Genomic DNA, 20,008 nt, shown 5'->3' with positions numbered 1-20,008 from the left:
ATGTATGGGAAAATGGCGGACCTTTTCCTCTAGAGTTAGTATGTATGATCCACTGATCTCTATGGTATGATCAACGAGGTGGGTATTAGAGCACTATATAGCTCCTTCGGAGCAGAGTAGCGCAGAGCCGTTTATCGAGAGAGTTTGGCCATACATTGGTTTGAATAGGCGAGCATCTCAGGGCCAATCACAGGCCGCGAAACAGCCCCTAGCGGTGGTCGTGAGCTTTAAATTTGTGACACGACTAATTCAAGCCGTTTTAGCGTCGCTAGAGTTAAAAGGTGTAACTCTCAGTGACTGAAAACGTTGTGCGTGCGAGGTTTTCGTCACGCCAATATTCAAGTGTAGAATAAACGAACTTGCGCTCCAAACCAGGGCCAGCTTGCTAGAAACAGCGTCTCAGCTGAGACGGTGAAAGAAAGCACTGCCAAAGCCAGCGCACGAGCCGAGCGGGACACCGCGTCTCCAGGACGCTGTTCTAACAAGCGAACATCAGCAGTGCAGAGAAAGGCATGGGCACGAGCGCGTGGCTTTGGAAAGTGGCTCCTACGCACGAGTTCACATACAAACAAAAGCGTTTTGCTGAGCTAGGTTCACGCGCCTGTACCTTTTTCTTCACTGCCGACATTTGGGAGATGGAGCAGAGAGGCCGAGATTGAACGCCTCTATTTCACGCTTTGAATGTCGTTTGCAATATTCTGACGTCGCGGTCTCCTGATTGGTCGACGCTGTGTCACAAATTTAGTTTACGCTCTAAGCGCGGGGGGAATATTCGGCGCTGGCGGCGGCCTTTGCTCCGCCTGTTGGCCAAACTCTCCCAATACACGGCTCTGGAGTAGCGCAATCTAGAACGCCGCCTCTCGGCGACTAGCGGCGAACGCCCGGAGGTTCCAACTGCGGTCAGAAATGCATGGAGAACGTGAGAAAATTGTTGTTTCTTCAGTATTGTGGGGATGTACGGAATGGCAATCGTTTTTGACATAATAATGGAACATTTTAGAATAATTTTCGCTAAGTTTTGTGCCCCACAAGGACGTGACTTTTTTTTTTAAAAATTGCCTGAACGGCATCATGCAGCAGACGACACGGCGACGTCACACCATTCACGTGACCCGCTCCGGCCAACCCGAAAAGCCCATCTCCGCTGCGAGCAAAAACCGTCTGCTTCAAACGCCATTGCCTCGGAAATTGCGTTCTCAAAATTTTCACACGCATCCGATATTATTAAAATTTTGATAAAATGTTTAGTGCTTTACTAACTTCACGACAGACTAGTTTTGAAAAGTGTGAACTCACCGCTCATTTTTTAATCAGCCGTGTTGTGTCGATCTCCATGTATTCTCCCATAGGGCGGGCCGCCTCCTGGAACCCTGAGTACCACGTGACTCGCGCCGATCCGCTCTGTCGGCCATGTTGTCGGCAAAACACGGAGTTCAAAGGATTGCGCTACTCTGCTCCGTAGGAGCTATATAGTGCTCTAGTGGGTATGATCTCTATGGTTTGATTTTGGTGAAAAGTCGAAGGTTCGTCGAACCGGTTCGACTTAGTCGAACCCCCAAAGTTCGACAAAAAATCAGGTTCGACAAAAGTTCGCGACACCCCTATCGCAAATCATGGCAGCGGCCGCAGCGTGCAATGTGGGCCGACTTTCGAGTCAGAAAACGGCAATTTTCCTCTGCGACATGCAGGACAAGTTTCGAAACACCATTCGATACTTTCCGGAGATTGTAGCCGTTTCGCAGCGACTGCTCAAGGCTGGCAAATCCCTCGACATGCCGGTCATTGTCACCGAGCAGTACCCCAAAGGTTGGTGGCTATCGGTCGTTCAAAGTGTACCCGTAGATAACGGCAGACGCTGGAACGCAATGGCAACCAAGGACACTCCATTTAAAAGCGAAATGGGCATGAGCCTGGACAGGTTGCTGTTAACTGTAGTATGCCAGAGATTCCAGTAATGCCGCTTCAAGAGGTTTATTTAAAACTATACAAATGCTGCACCGTCACGACCCAATGTTCAGGCCAGACAAATGCAAACCAGCAGTCTCGCTCAAAACTAGTTTATCAGGAGAAAAACACAACGAAAGGAAAACAGCTGACGGGGTTTGTTCTCCACATGTGGGCTCTCCAGTCGGCTTCACTTATCACGGCCGAGAGAATTAACAGCCTCCAGCCGGGCAAATTTGCAAAAAGCGTAGCGCCGGCGCCGAAAGGAATGCCGGGAACTAGCTGTAGCAGACTACAAAAGTTACGCAGGCGAGCCACTGCGCTAATCACTCTCTTCAATGTCGCTTGGTTAAGAAAATCGGAATAAGCTCTGGTAAAAGAAACGCTGGATAGGAGGCGAGGGAAAATTGAGCTTATCCTGCTTTTCTTTACCAGTCTAAGGGGGCAAGCATACAGCTCGTTCCCATCATTCGTTGCGCGGATCAAGCGGCCTTAAGGGATTTTAACAAAAGGTCTGTTGGCCTGTGGGCGTACAGGGCTGGGCCGCACGGTGCCCGAGCTGGGTCTATCGGCCTACCCGGACCTGTGCCCCGTGGAGAAGACCCAGTTCTCCATGGTTACCTCCGACGTGGCGCAGCGGCTGACCGACACAAAGGCGGACTCCGTCGTGCTGTGCGGCGTCGAGACCCACGTGTGTGTGCAGAACACAGCCCTGGCGCTTCTTGAGAAGGGATTCAATGTGCACGTCGTCGTGGACGCCTGTTCCTCGCGCACCATGGTCGACAGGTACCCTCGCTTTGCGTCATCATACGGCACCATAATGGAAGCGTTTTCTATAGCCTCAGGGTACGCTCCACTCTCAGCTAAAAGGGACACACTCTAAAAATAATGGCAGTTTTCAAACCGACAGCGAAGTCTGCAAGTTAAAAGAAACATGTATCGAGCACACGAGAGGCAAGTCAGAAATCTGGAATGTCGGTGCATACCAGAAGGGCAGGACTTTGTGTGAAAGCGTCAAATACTCTTGTGCCATGTTTACCCGTTACTGAATTGAGTTGAGCACATTGGCACTTACAAAAGAATTCTGTTCCGGCTTGTGCAGTTATTTTGTAAGGTTTCACCTGTTACATCAACAGAATTAACATGTTTTGCAAAGGCCGAATGAAATGTTTACATAATTATTTTCACTAGTCACCCAATGGTTTTACAGCAGTCACTCGCCTGTGAAGACAGTCCAGTAATTGTAGAACACCGACGAGGTGGGCACAGAAAACGAGTCGGTACATACTCCCAAAAGCACTTCTCAAAGTTTTAGGTTTGTGCCCGTGTTAAACATAATTCTGCACCATCTTTCTTGGTCTTTCAGACAATGTCGCAATGAGTTTCCAGTCACTCTCCAGTTTTAGTAGATCTTGCCATCAGCTGTATCCTTACGTGGCCCATTTCATCGATTTCCGACGCAGCAATGTGTCTCCGATTGGCAGCATTTGGGAGGTTCCTACCATCGTACGTACCCTTTGTCAAGTACAAACCCGAGATAGCCAGGACTTTTGTTCGGGGGGCGGGGGCCCCCCGAACAAAAGCCCTGGCTATCTGCCTTCTCAAAACTGTAACAAGTTACTCTGTACTTCGTTTCAACTTGACGCATTTTTAACAGCTACTGGAAAACAGCTGCTCCGGCCTGAATCACGGGAGTTTCTCTCGCAGGTTCTTTGGCTTTGAGCGCATGAAGGCCAGTGGTGCCTGGCTCACTACTAGCGAGAGCGTCATCCTAGGCCTGCTGGGAGGATCGGCCCACCCCAAGTTCAAGGAACTCCAGAAGCTCATCATGGAACCCGCTCCAGACAGTGGCCTCCTCGGCTTCCTCAAGATGTGAACTCTACAAGAGACGTTGGAATCTTCTACATTGACCAGAATCCCGTCTTGTACTTGTTACCCAAGTTACATCTTATTTGTTAGAACCCATCGGGTTAGTTTCTGGTTGAAAGTTACTTCAAACTGGGCGGGCTATTTTAACCCACGTCGAACATTAAAAAGAAGGTGCTGCAGCCTTCCACGGCACCATGCATGTTTTGGAGACACTGGTTTCTGTCTTGTGCTCCTAGTCCACACAGAGTCCAATGGAACATGAGAAATACTTTTTCGCAGCGGAGCCGTTAAGGGCTAGTTTTCCCAGGATCGCGATGGCAGCAACCTTTCGAGCCTTTCCACTATCTGGCTTGCCGACTTGCGGCCGGCCATTACTTCGTTTCCACCATAGTACAGCTCCGCTGGTTTGCCTTCTTCACCAGAGTGGAAAGGCTGAAAGTTTTTTATTGGACCCCTCTCATGAATTAAAAAGTATACCTACACCGGAAAATGTGATATGCTGTACACAGCTGGCTCAGAGTGCAGAGTTGTCAAATAGCCTCCTGGTAACCATCTGCAGTTGCTGTATGCTCCGGTGCACGGAACTTAGTGCTGCATTGTGGCAGCCTAGCTCTTTGTCAGTGCAGCATCTCCTACACTCTAAGCTCATTACAGCAGACCTGGTTACAACAAACAATTGAATATAACTTACCGATTTGTGATGTTTAGTTGGTTTTACTCTACATACCATTGACTCCACTTCATATCTGCATACAACATACTCCTCTTACAACAGACCGAAATCTTGGTCAAAATCAAGGTCTGTTATAACGAGCTTTGACTGTAGAATGCCAGATTCGAGGATAAATAATTCTGCCGGAGACCAATTGCCGAGAGGCCTACACCAGTCGGTCTCCTGCATTTTCCATCTGCAGAGCCACCATATTGCTCTCAAACACCCCGGGACAGCATGCACGGGACAGGTCCCACCACTGGCAAATTTCGGACACACTACCACAAGCCTTCAGCGGTGTTGCCTGAAGCTCCTCTGTGCCAGCGCTGACACCACCTTTCAACTACTTTTGAAAGGTGGTGACAAGTGTTGTTCCTTGTTTGCACTGCTGGACTGTAGGGGGACAAGGCTCCGGATGGCATCGTGCCCCCCTTTATCTTTGCCCCCCTACGCAAATGTTATCCGCAAAACAAACTAAGGGAAAAAAAAAAAGCAGCAGTTGTTTTTGTTTTTGTGCAGTCAAGGAGCGTCGTCTGCAGCCAGCGTTTTTCGTCAGCTACATTAAAAGGGGCTTCTGGTTGGCAATCCTCTTATTCTACACTAGGAACAAATCATAGACGCATCAGCACCAGTCCCGATTTCCATATGGATTCGGGCATGAGAACTCTACCTTTTTAAGTGAGGTACACCTAATCAACCCCGAGGCACATGCACCCAAAGCACCCGACCACGCGCCGTTAAATGGGGGAAAACGACAAGTCAGTTTATTGTAAGCCAGGGCCTGCAAACAAGTCTGTACGTTCAACACCTACGCGAGAAATAAGCGGGAGGGGGCACCGCAACTGCCCCCGCTTCCCACACGCATGCAGTAACAGAGGGAGCGCTATGGCACAGCTGCAACGAGGAACCCCGCCCAACAACCACGGGGCAACAACCCGACAAGACTGTACAGGCCGTCCGAGCAAAACAAACAAAACAACTCGAGATATGTGAGACGCACGGGGATCCGACGATGAAAAACGTCTTGCGCGAAGGGGCGCAGACTCGGGGGAACCAACGAGGCCCCGGCCCCGAAACAAGATTGCACCGTTGCCGGCAGGAATGCCTACCGCTAGCGAGAGGCTACCCCCAGTGACGCGAGACGCCGCGACGGGCACGCGCGGTGCCGCTTTTCCTACGCACGATGGAATGAAGACACGAGTACAAACACGGCCCGCATCTAAGATGGGGGGACTTAAAAAGGGCGCCTCGGGAGGAGAGACCGGAGAATAATAAATACTGCGCAGAAACTTCAACGAACCAAGTCCCGTCTAGGGCTTGTGTGCCCTCGTCAGTTCGGACGGTGCCTTGGCATGCGGTGCCCCGTGAGAGGCAGCCTTCTGTTCGGCGTTCTGTTTGAGCGACTTCTTGGAGTCCGGCGGTTTCTGTCCCGCCGGCTTGGTAGCACCACAAGAACCACTGTCCGGTTGATTTGTCGCAGGTGCCGCCTGCGCCGTCGAGACGGCCGACGGCGCGGCCTCGTGACCGGTTTCGTCGCTCTCCTGGCTGGGGAGGGGCGTGCTCGGAGTCACCTTGAACGATGGGACTTCGCCCGGCGCCAGTGCGTCGCCGCTGCGCTCTTGATGCATTGCAGGGGGCGGCAGTTTGGCGACCGCCTCTCCCGAGAGAGACTCCACTTCGCTCTGCGAATGACTCCGTGCCCGCGGCCGCTCCTCGCCGTTTTCGGAGCCGGGAGCCGACAGCGTGCTCGCCGACTTGGGCAGGCGGGAGCCGCCTGCCGACGAGAGGGCCACCACCGTTGTCGCCTTTCCCGTCGCCAGTCGTGGAGGCGAGCCCCGCGACGACGGCGTCGACGTCAGTGCCAGCGGCGATGCGTGGCTGCAGAAAGACTCCCGCCGTGCCTTTGATTCCGCCGACTTGGGATGCAGCCGGTCGGGGGACAGCGCCCTCCTGAGGAGTGGCGACCCGGGCTCGGCGCTCTTGGGGCGCATGAGCGACTTGCGCGCCGACGCGGCCGCGGCCGGCACCAGTGTGGGCGGCGACGGTTTCCGTGCCACCGCAAACACTTGCGGCGCGGCCGCCGGGTGGTGGTGGGGCTGGTGCCCCAGCGGGAACGCGAGAGGAGACGGCGACCGCGTCGGACTCATGGCCGGCAGCGGGGAAGGCGACGGAGTTCGGGCCAACGGCGAAAGCGGGATGTGTCCCACCGACTTGCGACGGGGAGAACGGAACGTCTGTGCCAGCTTGTGCTTGAGGCCGTGTAGTGAGCTGGGGCGCTGGAAGTGGGCCGCTGCCACGCCGGAAGGTGCCGCGGAAGTCGCCGAACTTCCGGCCGGGGAGTTCGGGACGCTCGAACTGGGAGAGCTGCTCGGCGATGAGTTGGTCGGGGAGTGGGAAGAGTCCGACGACGAGCGTTCCTTGAAGCTGGCCCGGGACGGCGGCGAGGCGCTGCCCGACTCGGCCAGCGACTGGAAGCTGCGGCTTGGGGCGAGCCCCGCGCCGGCGAGCTGCTGCAACTCGGCGCTGGCACGCTTGCTGCTCAGTCGGCGCAGCAGGGACGCCCTCCGCTTCTTGTCCTGGGTCTTGGCTCCGCCCAGGGCCGGTGGCGAGCCTTGGAGCTTGGCGGCGGCCATCGTGGGTCCCTGAAGGTGACCGGATCGAGAAACACTTTCGTGAAAAAGGGTGGAACAGAACATAGTGTACAATGATTCGTGGTTAAAATCGAACACTTGAGACTGCTTATGGCTTCGTGATACAGGAGAACACACTGATGCTATCTACTAGGAAACGCAACTCGAGAAACTTTTGACAAAGTCAAACGACCACTTCTCATAGACATACATTTGACCTCGCAAAAACCGCAAAACCTTCGCTCTAGTGAAATGCAGTTCCAGGGTTAGCTCATAGATGGTCTTAGCGTTGCCAGTCTCTTGTTCAAGAGGTCGGAAGAACTTGGTCGAAAGCAAACGCAAGCGTGTGAACCAGGCACGTAGCCAGAGGGGGGGGGGGGCCGTGGGGCCCAGGCCCCCCCCCCAAATCTTCCATTTTGCTGGGGCCTCCCTGCCCCCCTTGCCCTCATACAGCATCTTGTGCTGTAAGAGCCTTACCCATTTGTATCACGAGCAACAAAAAATGCATCTTGGTTTTTTTTTTCCGATGTATGGTGCGCTGCGTCGTGAATACCCGGGGCAGGGCGCGTATCGGGTCCCCGTTTTTCAGAAATTTTTCAACATTCCACTTATATTCATTACAATCAATGGGCGACACGAGAGTGAGTTATCGCGCATCCAGCCCTCTTCAAACTTGGCTAGGTACTTGTACGTACCTTGTAGAGAAGGGTGGCTAACCTTTTTCTGGGATTAAAGTTAACAGACCTCGAACAAACGGGCTCTGGGAACCTTCCGACATACAACCGTAATCTCGGTTACACGTCGATTTTTCAGCAATAAGCCTCCATCAGATTGCAGGCACCTCGGTCATAGTGTCACAGTATAGCGGCAACGCACAGTACAGGTTCCAGTTTAATGCTAACCGTAATGCATCGGTACAAGCCAAAAAGTTTTTCTTATTTTGGAGAAAATATTTTTCTCCACGCCGCCAAATCTGCTCGTCACTCGCTAGAAACAGTTAGAAGTTCCATAGCCGATAGGCCTGTAGCTCTCAAGTTTGATAGCGTCTCTGGCAAGAAAAATGTGATATTTTTCGGTCGCGTTTCGATTCTGCGCTATTAACGCCCTCTCGCGTTGCCTGCAGACGCTAAGCTGGCAGAATTCCACTGAGAGATAGACTTCTGAAAGAAAACAACAATAAAAAGAAAGTTTCAATTAAACATTTTAGAGTCCTTCCACCTCACAAAAAGATGGAGGACCAGCGAAGCTGTTATTTTTACGACGTCTAGGATGCCATCTAGAGGCCGACTTCTAGGACGAACTCGAGGACGCCGTCTAGGACAACCTCAAGAAGGACTTTGAGGACGACGTCTAAGATGACCTGAAGGACGACTTCTAGGATGACCTCAAGGACAATGTCTCGGACGACCTCAAGAAGGACTTCCAAGACGACCTCTCGGACGACTTCAAGGACGACACCTAGGACGACCTCGAGGACGACTTCTAGGATGACCTCGAGGACGATGATTAGAGATGATAAGGGGTCAGGACCTCACTATCTAATAATGCCAAGGAGGGCTGACTCACACTGGTTGCCCCTTCTTTTATTTTCATTAGGCATGGGCGAATAGAGGATATTGGGTCCGAATCGAATTCGAAGCGAATAGTGATTTTGGCCGAATAATTTTGAATTGAATAGTACAAGCAACAAATACCACAAGATATGTTTAAACTATTGTTTTATATTTGCTCTTATTTGGTATTCGAAGTAACGTAATTGCTAATTGCAATTGCACCGAGTTCAAGAGCACGAAATGGTTGGAATCTTGCACCACCTGGCCAGAAATCCAAGCCAGAGTATTCAATATTGTCGAATACGAATGCCGGATAGAACAGAATTCCATGCGCTATTCGCAATCACCGAATATTCGCCCATCCCTAAATTTCATTTAGAGAAAACTTTCTGTCAACATCTGCGGACACATTTTTTCCCAGTTCCCAGCGCATAACAGCTCTGCCGTAAACCATTCTTATCGTGTTGATGGGCACTAAAAGCACGAGCTTCATTTTCTTTCAATTACATAAACTTTTTAGGTCTTTCAGATGCTTTGTTAGAGCAAGTGGACAGACGCCGATGCACGCGGGCGAACGACCGCTGCTCGTGCTGCGATCAAACCCCGCAGTGGCGTTTCACGCTCAATGCAAGCGTTACGCGTCTCACTAAGGCCAAAAGAAACGGGCGGATCCGCGCGCGCCGAGGGTCCCACCTGGGAGGTCCTGCGGTGCCTGTTGGGGTGCCTGCGGGCCAGGCGGCTGGTGGTGGGGTTGCGCCTGCGGCCGCCCGTGCGGATGGAGGTGCTCTCGAGCGGGGTGGTGCGGATGTGCATGCGGCTGCCCCCGGCCAGGATGAGCTGCAGCACCTGCGGGTGCAGCAGCCCCTGCACCGCCTCTCCGTTGATGTGCGTGATCAGGTCGCCCGGCCGCAGGCCCGCCTCGAAGGCCGGGCTGCTGCTCTCCACCGCCTGCGGCAAGAGAGGACGATGAGTTCGGGCGGGGGGAGACGAGAGCGTGATGCGACGAATCGTCAACGCTCACGTCGGCGGTGCCGGCAAAGGGAAAAGCTAAAGAGAGCGACAGAAAAGAACAGGAAGAAAGCGGACAACAGGCTGGGCCTGTTTGTTTTCCCGCAACGAGCGGAGTTGTTCGGGCACTTGTCAACTTCATTTTTGTGCAATGCGCGATGCCGGTGTTTTTGGTGAAAAATGAAGCTAGAAAACAACTAAATACACACCTTGCAAGTGGTGTTTTGCAGTTTTTTTTATACTATCAGCACAGATTGAAATGCAAACGCCAAAACATGTGGCCTTTCGTATATGCTACGCTATCTTGAGGCGATAACACTGTACAGTGGAAAGGGGGGCTGCGAGGGTGTGTACACCAAAGAAAGCAGACGCTCTCGCAGCCCCCTCTCCACTCCCCAGTTTTATCGGCCGCTAGGTGATGCAGCACGTACCGAAGGCCATGCGTTCTGGCGTTCCCCCTTCATTCCATTCGTTCCTAACATTTACTGCTTTCATGTTCCTATCAAGGAGTGGTTATTAATTTCCCCTTATCACTTTTTTTCTGGATGCGACCATCCTCATAAAATTTGCTTACAAAATTGTCGTACTGAACAATTTCTCAACTCCCCGCTGCAGCTTGCCATTTCCAAGTGGAACTCTGCCCCATAATATTGTGGAAATTACAGGCAGGACAAAATTTAAAACGTCATGCAAAATATTACTTGATGGTACTCAAGAATGAGGTTAGTGTGCGTGCGAATTTCGTTGCACTGCACTTATCAATATTGCGTGTTTTGAAAAAAAATGTCTTTAGATCGATACAATTACATTCTTTCTTTTTGTGTAGTGTAATAAGTGTGTTATTGCATGTTGTATTTTGTATAATCAAATTTTGTATCCCCCTCATATAATGCCCTAACCAGGCAACTTAAACTACATGGTAAATAAAAAAAAATGGCAATGGTTTAGTATACACACTAAAGCATTACCAGTAATGTGTGCCCACTGGGACCTCCGGCATCTACGTCTATGTTCCGCCATTTCATAGAGGCCGCAAAGTGTGGGACCTTTCCCCGAGATTATATTACATTAACTCTATGACAGTCAACCGGCGAACACCCTCCCTACCGTTTCGGGACGGCTACTGAACCCCTCGGAGCACATCACTGCCTCATTATTTCGAGTCACTTCAATTGGGCGCTTTCCCTCATCGTTTGCAACAAAAGGTCCGTAGGAAAAGCTCCAGCATATGCTTGTTGCCATCGGTCGTGTTTGATCGCACGCACGCCAAAGTGCCACCAGAGGTGATGAAGGTAGAGCTTCTAGCCAAGAGCTAATGTGCGGTGGAAGTTTCTAAAACCATTCAATGTTACGCACAGCAACTGGATACAGCCAAAGGGGGATTTCGTATAATGCGAGTAATGTTTGAAAACAAGTCTTTCAAGCTGACGACACAATGATTCGCCCTTCGTTGTGCAATTCTGGGTGGGATGCCAGGGCTGCCCTCTTCGCTCGACAAGGGAGGACGAGGATGAAATCTCTGCAAAGTGTCACCCGTGAAGCTATCGCTTTAAGAGCAAGTGCTTCACACCTCCCAAGCCAAAAGACAAGCGCTGCGGATCCATCGCGTGTGCACTGTCAATTGCATTCCAGGAACTTTACCAAGTACTTGCAGAACTTTCAACACTACCGTACCTACATGGCGCATGCGCGAATAAATACGAGGCAGAAACGAGAAAAACTGAATGGTGACAGCAACCAAAGAACCAAGAAAGAAAACATTGAGACCACGAACACTCACACACTCTAGCTCGAGGGACCCCCTTAATGGTTTTTACGGCCCCTCTGGCCGTGGCACGAGACATTGCGTTGGGTTGCCATCCCCTAATAACCGAAATGGCTTTTGTACGCGCGAGCGGAGTAGCCTCCACCAGGGACGTACCATGACAAGGTGCTGAACGGTGTAGACGTCAGAGTCCCCGTAGTAGACCCGGATGGCCCGCACGGTGAAGCCGAAGCCCCTGGGGCCCCTCTGAATGATGATGGGCGGCTTGAGCTGGGTCACCAGGGGGCTCAGGTCCCGGCTCGGAGAGGTGTCCCGCGAGCTCGTGCTGGAGCCCCCGGGAGAGCCCAGGGGCTGGGACTGGAGTCCCGCCAGAGCCGCGTCGTCTGCGGAGAGGGCGCCCCGCCAGTCGGTAGACGCACTTTGGCGACGATGGCGTTGCAACGCGGGAGCGGAGCCGACGCCATCGTCGGCTCCGGGAGCGGAGCCGACGATGGGGGCGGAGGGGGCTACGACGGGGGGTTCTCAAAACGTTTCGGGGAACCTTCCTCGAATGGCAACCGAGGAAACATTCCCAGTTTCCTCGGTTGCGCAGGTTTAGAGACATTGTAAGCTAGAAGGTGGTAAATCTGACCTATAGATATGCACCAATGAGTGGCTCCAATCTCCTAACTCCACATAGGGGAAGGGAGAACACGTGGGAGCCCAGGGAATCCTCGAGGGGACCCACGCCCGAGTTCCTAAGAACCAAGTTCGAGAACCCATGGGCTAGCCAAACACAATTTCTGTTGAGGCTTCAAACACCTTCCAGTAACCGCAGCCTCCATTAAAGGGGTTGTGAAACGTTCTTCCCAAGTTCTGAGCTATATGACATTTTGCAATCCTTGTCCTTTATTATAAAACACAAATTCATTGTTTTGGTTGCCCGTGTTCATTTACGAGCGTAAAAAAGATAATTTCCTTTTCCCGGGGAGCCCCCCATTGGTTCTACTGCTACGTCCCGATAGGTAACCAATAGAAAATATTTGTTTTCTCTGCAAGATGGCGACGTACACCGGACTCTGGGCAAAGCCAGAGCGTCGGATATCGCCCCAGCGGCGGCGCCATAATGATGCCACGCATGCGAGTCGACGAATGACATCGGATATTACGCTCAGATACTCGTAAGATAGCCGACCTCATTGAGCTCTAACGTCACCGACTGCACGGTGGCCGGCTTTTCGGTTTCGAGTCGTAAGCCAGTCGTGGGAAAGCTAGTACGTTGTTACGACTGCACATGCGAAAATAACCGGCGCAAACCGGATGTGGTGATATTCGAGAGGTCACATGCACGGCCCTCCAAGCTACTAACTTCGCGAAGGTTTGGATCCACTTGACAATCTTATGTTTTATTCTAATTCATATCCACAATGAGGTTCATAAACAAATGCGAGCCGCAGTGGCACGTGCAGCATGGTTACGATGGTTAACAATCGACAGAAGACCAGGATACGTTTGAAAACGAAACTGTATCCCAATCATGTGATGTAGTGGCGTTTAACGAATACAAGAATGCCAATAAATAACTCAATGTTTTTATCAGTCCCAATTTATTTAAAAATAAATAAAGTTGAATTTGACCTTTTTACGTAGCTACCATTACCTTTCGCGGCTCATGCTGCCGTAGGGTGTTGCATGGCTGTTACAGACAGCCCAAAAAAACTCAACTATTCAACACAGTTCATAAAATGCGGATGCAATATTTTGCCGTGATACTTAGGAATCAATGTCTTTGCGGCTTAATGAATATAATAAAGTTAAAATCCGGCAGATACTTCTTTCTATGATGCCTTTAATTACGAAAATAGAAAAAGAGCATGAAAAACATTACAGGTATGTCTCTCTTTTGTTTTCTTAATATAGTTACCAACAAGCTCAATCACTTAAAAAAAAACAGAAAAAAAACTTCTTTTGATTTGCCATCGAATGGCTACACCATCATTCTAGTTCACTTTTCTAGCAACAAGAGCAGCTTGACCTGTCCTACCAAGTATGGTATGTTGTGCAAATCTGTTAATTAAAACAAACCAATGATTTTTTTTTTTTTTCCAGTTTTATTTTGAGGGGTAATTTGTAGGTAGAAAACTTTACCGCTAGGGTACTGCCTCTAATAAGCATCTCCCAACGCACTAGTATTCTCAATGACAGCCTTTTGGTGTTAAGGGATACTGAACCGAAATTTCGAACTCACAAAACAAGGCTGGACAGATAGGCGGGACGATGCAAAACCCAAAAACATCTCTCCTACAGCGATATCTCAAACGGATCGCCATATTTTTAGAAAAGAAGCGCCCCGACTGAACCCGGCCGACGAGGCCGACAAGGCAAGGCACGTCACGATTCTTATTCCCTCTCCTCCTCACTACGTCCCGTGTCGAGCTGGTGAACCGAAGCGAGGAGGAGAGAAGCGAGGCCGCTTCCCCTCACTCTCAAATTCTCCCGGAGGACAGTGATGTCAGAGGCCTCGCTTGATGGCGCCCTTCTTTTCGAAAAGTGCGGCCATCCGTTTGAGATATCGATGTACGAGCAATGTTTCGGAGTTCGTAAAGTCCCGTTCAACGCTTCTAGAGCCTTATTTTGCGAAACTCAAATTTCGGTTCAGTATCCCTTTAAGGCAAAAACATTAAAAAAAAAGACAGCAATCATTCATTCTCACTAGTAGTGTCGCATTACCTAAGGAGCAGATCTTGGGCAAACTCAAAAGGTAAAATATTGCATCAGTCTCCTAGCAAAGCTCCAAGAAGCGTTGCACAAACAGTGTCACGCGGTGTACCCAGCACTGCCCTGTAGAAGACCGTAACATTTGCATTTGCACACGGTATCCAAAGGCGAGTCCTCGACAGACGGCGATCAAAGTGACCAGGAGATCTGGCTGTAGAGCTCAGGAGCTCGAGCTGTCTACTACGTAAAACGCTCTAACGTGCGCATGTACTCCAAGCACGGCAGAGCGCACGAAGCGTGTGCCGGGGACCGGCCTTCAGAAACACACGACCCGCCGTTCTCGCTCTGTAGGCAAGTACAGAACCCCGCACCCGCCCTCTCGGGAGCTCACCCGCGGGGATGATGAGGGAGAGGCCCGACGCAGAGGCGGACTTGATGACCGACCGAGAGCGCAGCTTGACGGGAGGGGAAGGCGTGGGCGCCGCCACCTTGGGCGGCACCAGCCGAGGCGAGGAGGCCGACCGGTCGACCACGTTGGTGCCGCCGCCCTCCCTCGCCGGCGCCGCCGGTTTGTCCGAGCCCGTGCGCTCCGCCACCGGAGAGAGCTCCCTCGCTTCCGCACCCTGTGCATCAGAGAGGGCCAGCAACGTTGGCATGGGCCTTTCCCGGGGGTATCCATACGGTGCCCGCAACGCATCTCTGACTGCAACTCCAATGCGTATCCCAGCGGGCGCATTGGAGTACGGACTCGCCATCGAGTTGTTCTGGACCTCGCTTTGCGCATGTCGCAAGTTGTACGTACGAGCTAATGAAAAACATTTCCGGCTGAAAAATATATCACGCGGGAGCCTGATTAAGGTTTTATTTTTTGCCATATATTTTGTTTCCAAAAAGACAGCTAAAATCAGACTGCAGATTCAGACACAGCATTCAAAATTACATTTATACAATGTATTTGAGTGAGACAAATTAATAAATAGCAACAACATTTTAAGAACCCTCTCGTTGATGCAAACTCCAGCTTCCAGTTGGGGGATTACCGGAACGGTTCGTCCGACATAAGATGCTCCGAATCAGAGAAATTGCGTGGGAGATTGACAAACTCGGTGAACCCAGCGACCAAGTGGTTCTGGGAGGAGACAAAAGGCGGACGCACGGGCGCGGGTGCGGCGGCCACGGGTGGCGACTGGGGTGGGACAGCCCTGGGGGCGGGGAGCTGCCTCTGGGGGCTGCCCTCCTCCTCCACCGAGATGGAGAAGCGGGGCAGGACGTCCCGGATGCCCAGACGCCTCCTGCGCTGCACCTGCACCGGAAAAGGCGGGAGGTCACTCGCCCTCGGGGGCAGGCAAAACCCCGACCGCATGGCCCACGGCGCCTTTCTTCGGCTTCCCGTCACTCCCTTTCCAAACTTCTAAAAACAGCCTTTCGTCGACGGCCTCATCTACCGGTTGTACAAACGCCGAAACCTCGTACGAACATCCACAGCTGCTCGAGTTTCTGCAAGCATCTCTTTTCTGCCATTTAGGTAGATTCGTTAGTCAAAGCCTTTCACCACTCCTTCGTGCCACCTACAGCCCGTGACTGGAGCCCCCTTCCAGCTCCCATAGTCTTAATCACGGATCCTGTTCTTTTTAAGGTGCCTTAGATTGTCTCATCCAACTGATGTTCAGTATGTTTTCCCACGCGTTACATTCTATTTCAATTTATGGCTACCCCCTAACCCCTCTGTAATGCTCACACCCCGAGGGTAAACAAAATAAATACAAGATTAGAGCGTCGCCACAAACGACCCTAAGGAGAAGGACGTGGCTACAGGCAGAACCACAGAATTGTCGTCTCTCCTCCTCTCCTCGCAGGAGCAGGTCTATGAGCTACCCCCTGCAAACAGGAGAGGGGGTGGGGGAGGCTCCCCCTCCCTCGAAAGGACCTCCCTTTCAAGCGGCTCACCTGGGGCGAGAGCTCGTCCGACTCGGTCTGGGAGGACTCCGGCGTGCTGGTGAGGGGGGGCCTCCCGGGGGTCTCGGGGGACGATCCAGAGGGGGCCGTCCGGAGGGAGCCCTCGCTGCCGCACTCCGAGCTGGGCGCAGAGTCCGTGCGGCCGAGAGAGCGCCGGTGGCTCTCCTGGCACACGTGGCGCAGCAGGTTCTCCTCCTCCAGTTCCTTCTCCACCCGAGAGTACACCTGCAGGGGGGATGCACCGCCGTGAGCAACGCGCTCTGCTTGCGGAGCAAAGTAATGCAACGGTCTAAATCTTTTTATTTAAGTTTCACCAGAGGAGCTAATCTCACTCCTGCGGGAGACGTGATGGGTACAATGACACAAGGGGCAGTTCACTGTGCACGTGGACTTGTGCACCTCCTAAATCTGTTCAAAGTGCACGCACGCTTACAGCATTGTTCGCTGTTTTGTTGTCTGCTTGAGCATGGCCATCTGAAACGGCGCTTGCATTATAAAACAAACACAATTATCTGTGTCTAAGCACGCACGATGCCCAAAGGTTCGAGAAGCTTCCTGCTCACCAGACTTCACTGCAAAATGCACATTTTGCAAAAGCAGAGCGAAAAATCAGTACTGCCCCAAACCCGGAGCTGTGCAAGGCCGCTTCTCGGCAAGCACAAAAGTAAAACTTGGCACGTGCGAACCCTTTTTTCACCAATGAGGAGTTGGTGGCGATGGGAAAAGCAAGGCGATACTCTGGCTCTGCCATTTAGTTACTCTAGTGCCAACAGGGGCCCCAGTGATGGCACACAACAGAGACAACACGCGTCACCCCTACACTTTTAAGGCCTGTTCACAAAATTACAACCAAGTACGACCGAGAGAAACAAGACCGGTTTTTAAGCCTCTTGCGACGGCAGAGGACTCTGCTGTCGCAATCCTGGTGGCTTGATGACCCGAACGTCGCCGTCGTCAAGGCGTCCCGACCCCTACCTTCTGTGGGAGCTGGAGAGCGACCTCCAGCAGAACAGGCGCCTGAGGTACGCTCCTACGACGTCATAGGGCGGAAATTGTGGAACCACTCTTTAGGATGCGGCAAGCGGACCGGCACGAGAGGCGTGGGTGTGCACTGGCCTTGCGGTAGCGAGGCGAGCAGGACGAGAAGGAGGTGAAGAGCTGGTCGCCGTCATCGTCGCGCTCCTCCGAGTCGTCGTGCTGGTAGCGGTCGGCCCGGGTGTCGAAGTAGCTTGTGTCCTCCTCGTCGTCCAACTGGGGCACGAACTCCGCCTTCTGGCGTAGCAGGGAGGCCCAGTCCACGTCCCGGAAGAAGGGGTGTTCTCGCACCTCCTGGGCCCCCGCCGTGCCCAGTCGGTCCAAGGGGTTCTGCTGCAGCAGCTGCATTGGAGGGACCGGGATAAACGCCGTGATTGGGACTTAAAGGGGTATTTATTCCTGTTTATGTTTTCTATTTGTACGTCACACGTGAGAGCCCAGCTACCCAAAACAATTTGAAACCACGAATCGAGAACTGGTTGGTTTGAGTCGCACTCACTCTCTTCTTTATAATCATGTGGCATTCAGACACGACCACCAAATATAATCGAAGTCGTGGGTCATCAAAGGCACAATTAAAAACATTAAAAAATACTAAACCCATTTATTCTGGCTTCTAAAATACTACAAATATGTCGATTGAAAAAAAAGAAAAAGTTACAGAGTGCCAGAAGCACATGCACCGTGTAATTCTCAACACGGCGTCATATCGTCACCCCTTCTCTCGGCTGAAGACACCGCTCATCTTATGAACACAATTTGGTGAGAGCTTGAAAAACGTGAAAATGTCAAGCACAAAGTGCATACTTGATGTTGAATATGTAATGCGTACGATTTCTTTCCTAGGACTTTGAGCCCGGGGAGTGCCTTTGCCGCAGGGAATGGACCTTTTTCAAGAATAGTTCTGCGTATTTGTGAGCTCCCGACGCCCAGTGGCGAACGCTCGAATTACACCTGGCTGATGTGGTGGCTGATCAGCGGAAGAAAGCTACGAGTTATCCAGTAGTCGTAGCGTCAACTGGGATCAGGCGAACACTGCCCAGACCTAATTCCAGAGTATTGCATTTGTATTAAAATTAATTGGTGGGCAAGCTGGTTAAACATGATGTGAAAAAGCACGAATGATTAGGAAGAGAAGACGAGGACAGGACAGAATGCTCTGTCCTGTCCCCTTCTACTCTTCTTAATCATTTGCGCTTTTCCACATCATATCGCATTTGATAGAGTCCACTGTGACTCTTCTATTTTAGCTCTGATCGGCCATTCTGGCGCCAAAACACGTATGGTGGAAGGGGTTTCAGGGATGCCGACCCCAGTCTCCCAAGCGGATGCGCCACAAATTACCGCCGAAGTTAGGACATGCCCAGGTCGGGATGTGCTACCTGGAATCACCAGTGAGGCATAGCAGCGAAAGTCCCAGTCTCAATGGTACCAAGATGGCGGCTCAATCTTTTGCTTTGTTTACTGTGGTCACTAGCGTTTAAAAAGTATGTTTTTGCGTAAAAACAAACAGAAACACTTTCAGTCTTTCCACTCTGGTAAAGAAGGAAGACCAGCGGAGCTGTACAATGGAAAGTAATGGTCGGCCGCAAGTTGGCAAGCCAGAGTGGAAAAACTGCCGCCATCTATGAGCGACGGCGGGAACAAGATACGTGGCTTGCCGCCGTCGCTCATAGATGGCGTAGGTGTCCAGAGTTTGGTGTCTTCATTCCCTTGCGGGGTACACGATCCTGGGGAAACTAGCCCTTAACAGCTCCGCTGTAAAAGCCCTTTTTATGGAAGTTTTATTGGAGATTAGTATAGAATGATGGGAGCATGATGTTTTCATAAAAGTTTAGTTTACAAGGTTTTGCGGCACAATTGATATTGTTGATCCGAAAGCATTAACTATCCCATGGAGCGAACCGACGCCATCAGCTTTGAAACCGCTCCAGACGTTGGCCGAACGGCACCTAAAATCCCCTTTCCCCAGCGAAGAAGATTTCTAAAGGATTATGCTTCCACTGGTTGGTGCGCGTCATGAAGAAACGAGGCTCCCATTGGCTCTAGTGACGTGCAATTCCAAAAAAGGCCACCGGAGAAGCCCTCTCCATGGTGAAGCACCGCGCGCAGTGGTGCGGCGGCCGGTAAGAGGAGGGAGCAGTGGCGACAGAGCCAGAGCCCGGACAGGCAGACTTCAAATCGGCTGCACGGCCGAGCTCGGCGTAGCGCAGCCACTTCGCGAAAGCGCACTCTCGATCATCTGCCAGCGAAACGTGGACGTCTACACCGCCACACCGCAGACGAACAAAGGGAGCGGAAGTATGACATTCATGCTTTCGCATTTACAACTCATAAGAAGTATCTAGGTGTCCTCGGACATTTTTCTTATAGAACCATGTCTCACCAATGATTTCAGGTAGCGCGTCCCAGCTTGGGCACGTCCCAATATCAGTGGTAATTCATGGCGCGTTTAGTAGAGAAACGGGGGGGGGTTGGCAGCCCCAAAGCCCCTTCCACCCTATATGTTTCATAAAGTGGCCGAACAAACAAAATAAAAAACAGTTGGAGCGGATGCTATTGAATGAGATACTCTGGAAACATTCAGTGGCACTAGACCCATCTAGACAGCGTATGAACCTCTTGCCTTAGCCTCTTCATCGTGATTATGCCCTGCTAGTCTGTGGTAGTTTCGCGTAAAATGCGCTCCATTGGAAGAATACGTGCCGAATTCGTTATCGCCAGCGGGGCCATGGTTGCTTGCACGCTTGCATTGCGGTCACCGCGATTACGCTAGGTAGCCGTGTGCGTCGTTGCGCGTTGGTACTATCCACGAAGTTAATCAAATGGTATGAAAATC

General features: G+C 51.6%; 2 protein-coding genes across 7 annotated transcripts in view; one reads left to right on the top strand and one right to left on the bottom strand.

The window, feature by feature from the left end:
* Positions 1-1,400: 1,400 nt before the first annotated feature.
* On the top strand, positions 1,401-4,019 carry LOC8041026 (isochorismatase domain-containing protein 2). The gene is made up of 3 exons (XM_002400675.5): positions 1,401-1,806; positions 2,481-2,730; positions 3,652-4,019. Exons 1-3 carry the CDS (start codon positions 1,614-1,616, stop codon positions 3,818-3,820), a joined length of 612 nt encoding a protein of 203 aa, XP_002400719.4. The 5' UTR covers positions 1,401-1,613; the 3' UTR covers positions 3,821-4,019.
* A 1,243-nt stretch (positions 4,020-5,262) lies between these two features.
* Positions 5,263-20,008, bottom strand: part of LOC8041025 (microtubule-associated serine/threonine-protein kinase 3) — a 171,899-nt gene continuing 157,153 nt past the window's right edge. For all 6 annotated transcript variants that reach the window (XM_042289402.1, XM_042289403.1, XM_042289400.1 and 3 more), the window contains 7 exons: positions 17,251-17,511; positions 16,126-16,359; positions 15,335-15,481; positions 14,570-14,801; positions 11,638-11,864; positions 9,402-9,656; positions 5,263-7,167 (listed from right to left, as the gene is read on the bottom strand). In XM_042289402.1, the coding sequence (XP_042145336.1) occupies positions 5,836-7,167; positions 9,402-9,656; positions 11,638-11,864; positions 14,570-14,801; positions 15,335-15,481; positions 16,126-16,359; positions 17,251-17,511 (2,688 nt within the window). In that variant the 3' untranslated portion in view covers positions 5,263-5,835. The remainder of the gene's footprint in view (positions 7,168-9,401; positions 9,657-11,637; positions 11,865-14,569; positions 14,802-15,334; positions 15,482-16,125; positions 16,360-17,250; positions 17,512-20,008) is intronic.

This window comes from Ixodes scapularis, unplaced genomic scaffold, assembly GCF_016920785.2.
Source record: "Ixodes scapularis isolate PalLabHiFi unplaced genomic scaffold, ASM1692078v2 PGA_scaffold12__126_contigs__length_90152505, whole genome shotgun sequence".
Lineage (NCBI taxonomy): Eukaryota > Metazoa > Arthropoda > Arachnida > Ixodida > Ixodidae > Ixodes > Ixodes scapularis.
This window is presented reverse-complemented; position numbering and strand designations above follow the sequence as displayed.

Bases quoted from the DNA above. Each gene is read 5' to 3' on its own strand.
- LOC8041026 (XM_002400675.5), top strand. From the start codon at position 1,614: ATGGCAGCGGCCGCAGCGTGCAATGTGGGCCGACTTTCGAGTCAGAAA. The intron at 1,807-2,480 runs GTTGGTGGCTAT...GTGGGCGTACAG, and splicing joins CACCGAGCAGTACCCCAAAG to GGCTGGGCCGCACGGTGCCC. The intron at 2,731-3,651 runs GTACCCTCGCTT...TTTCTCTCGCAG, and splicing joins TCGCGCACCATGGTCGACAG to GTTCTTTGGCTTTGAGCGCA.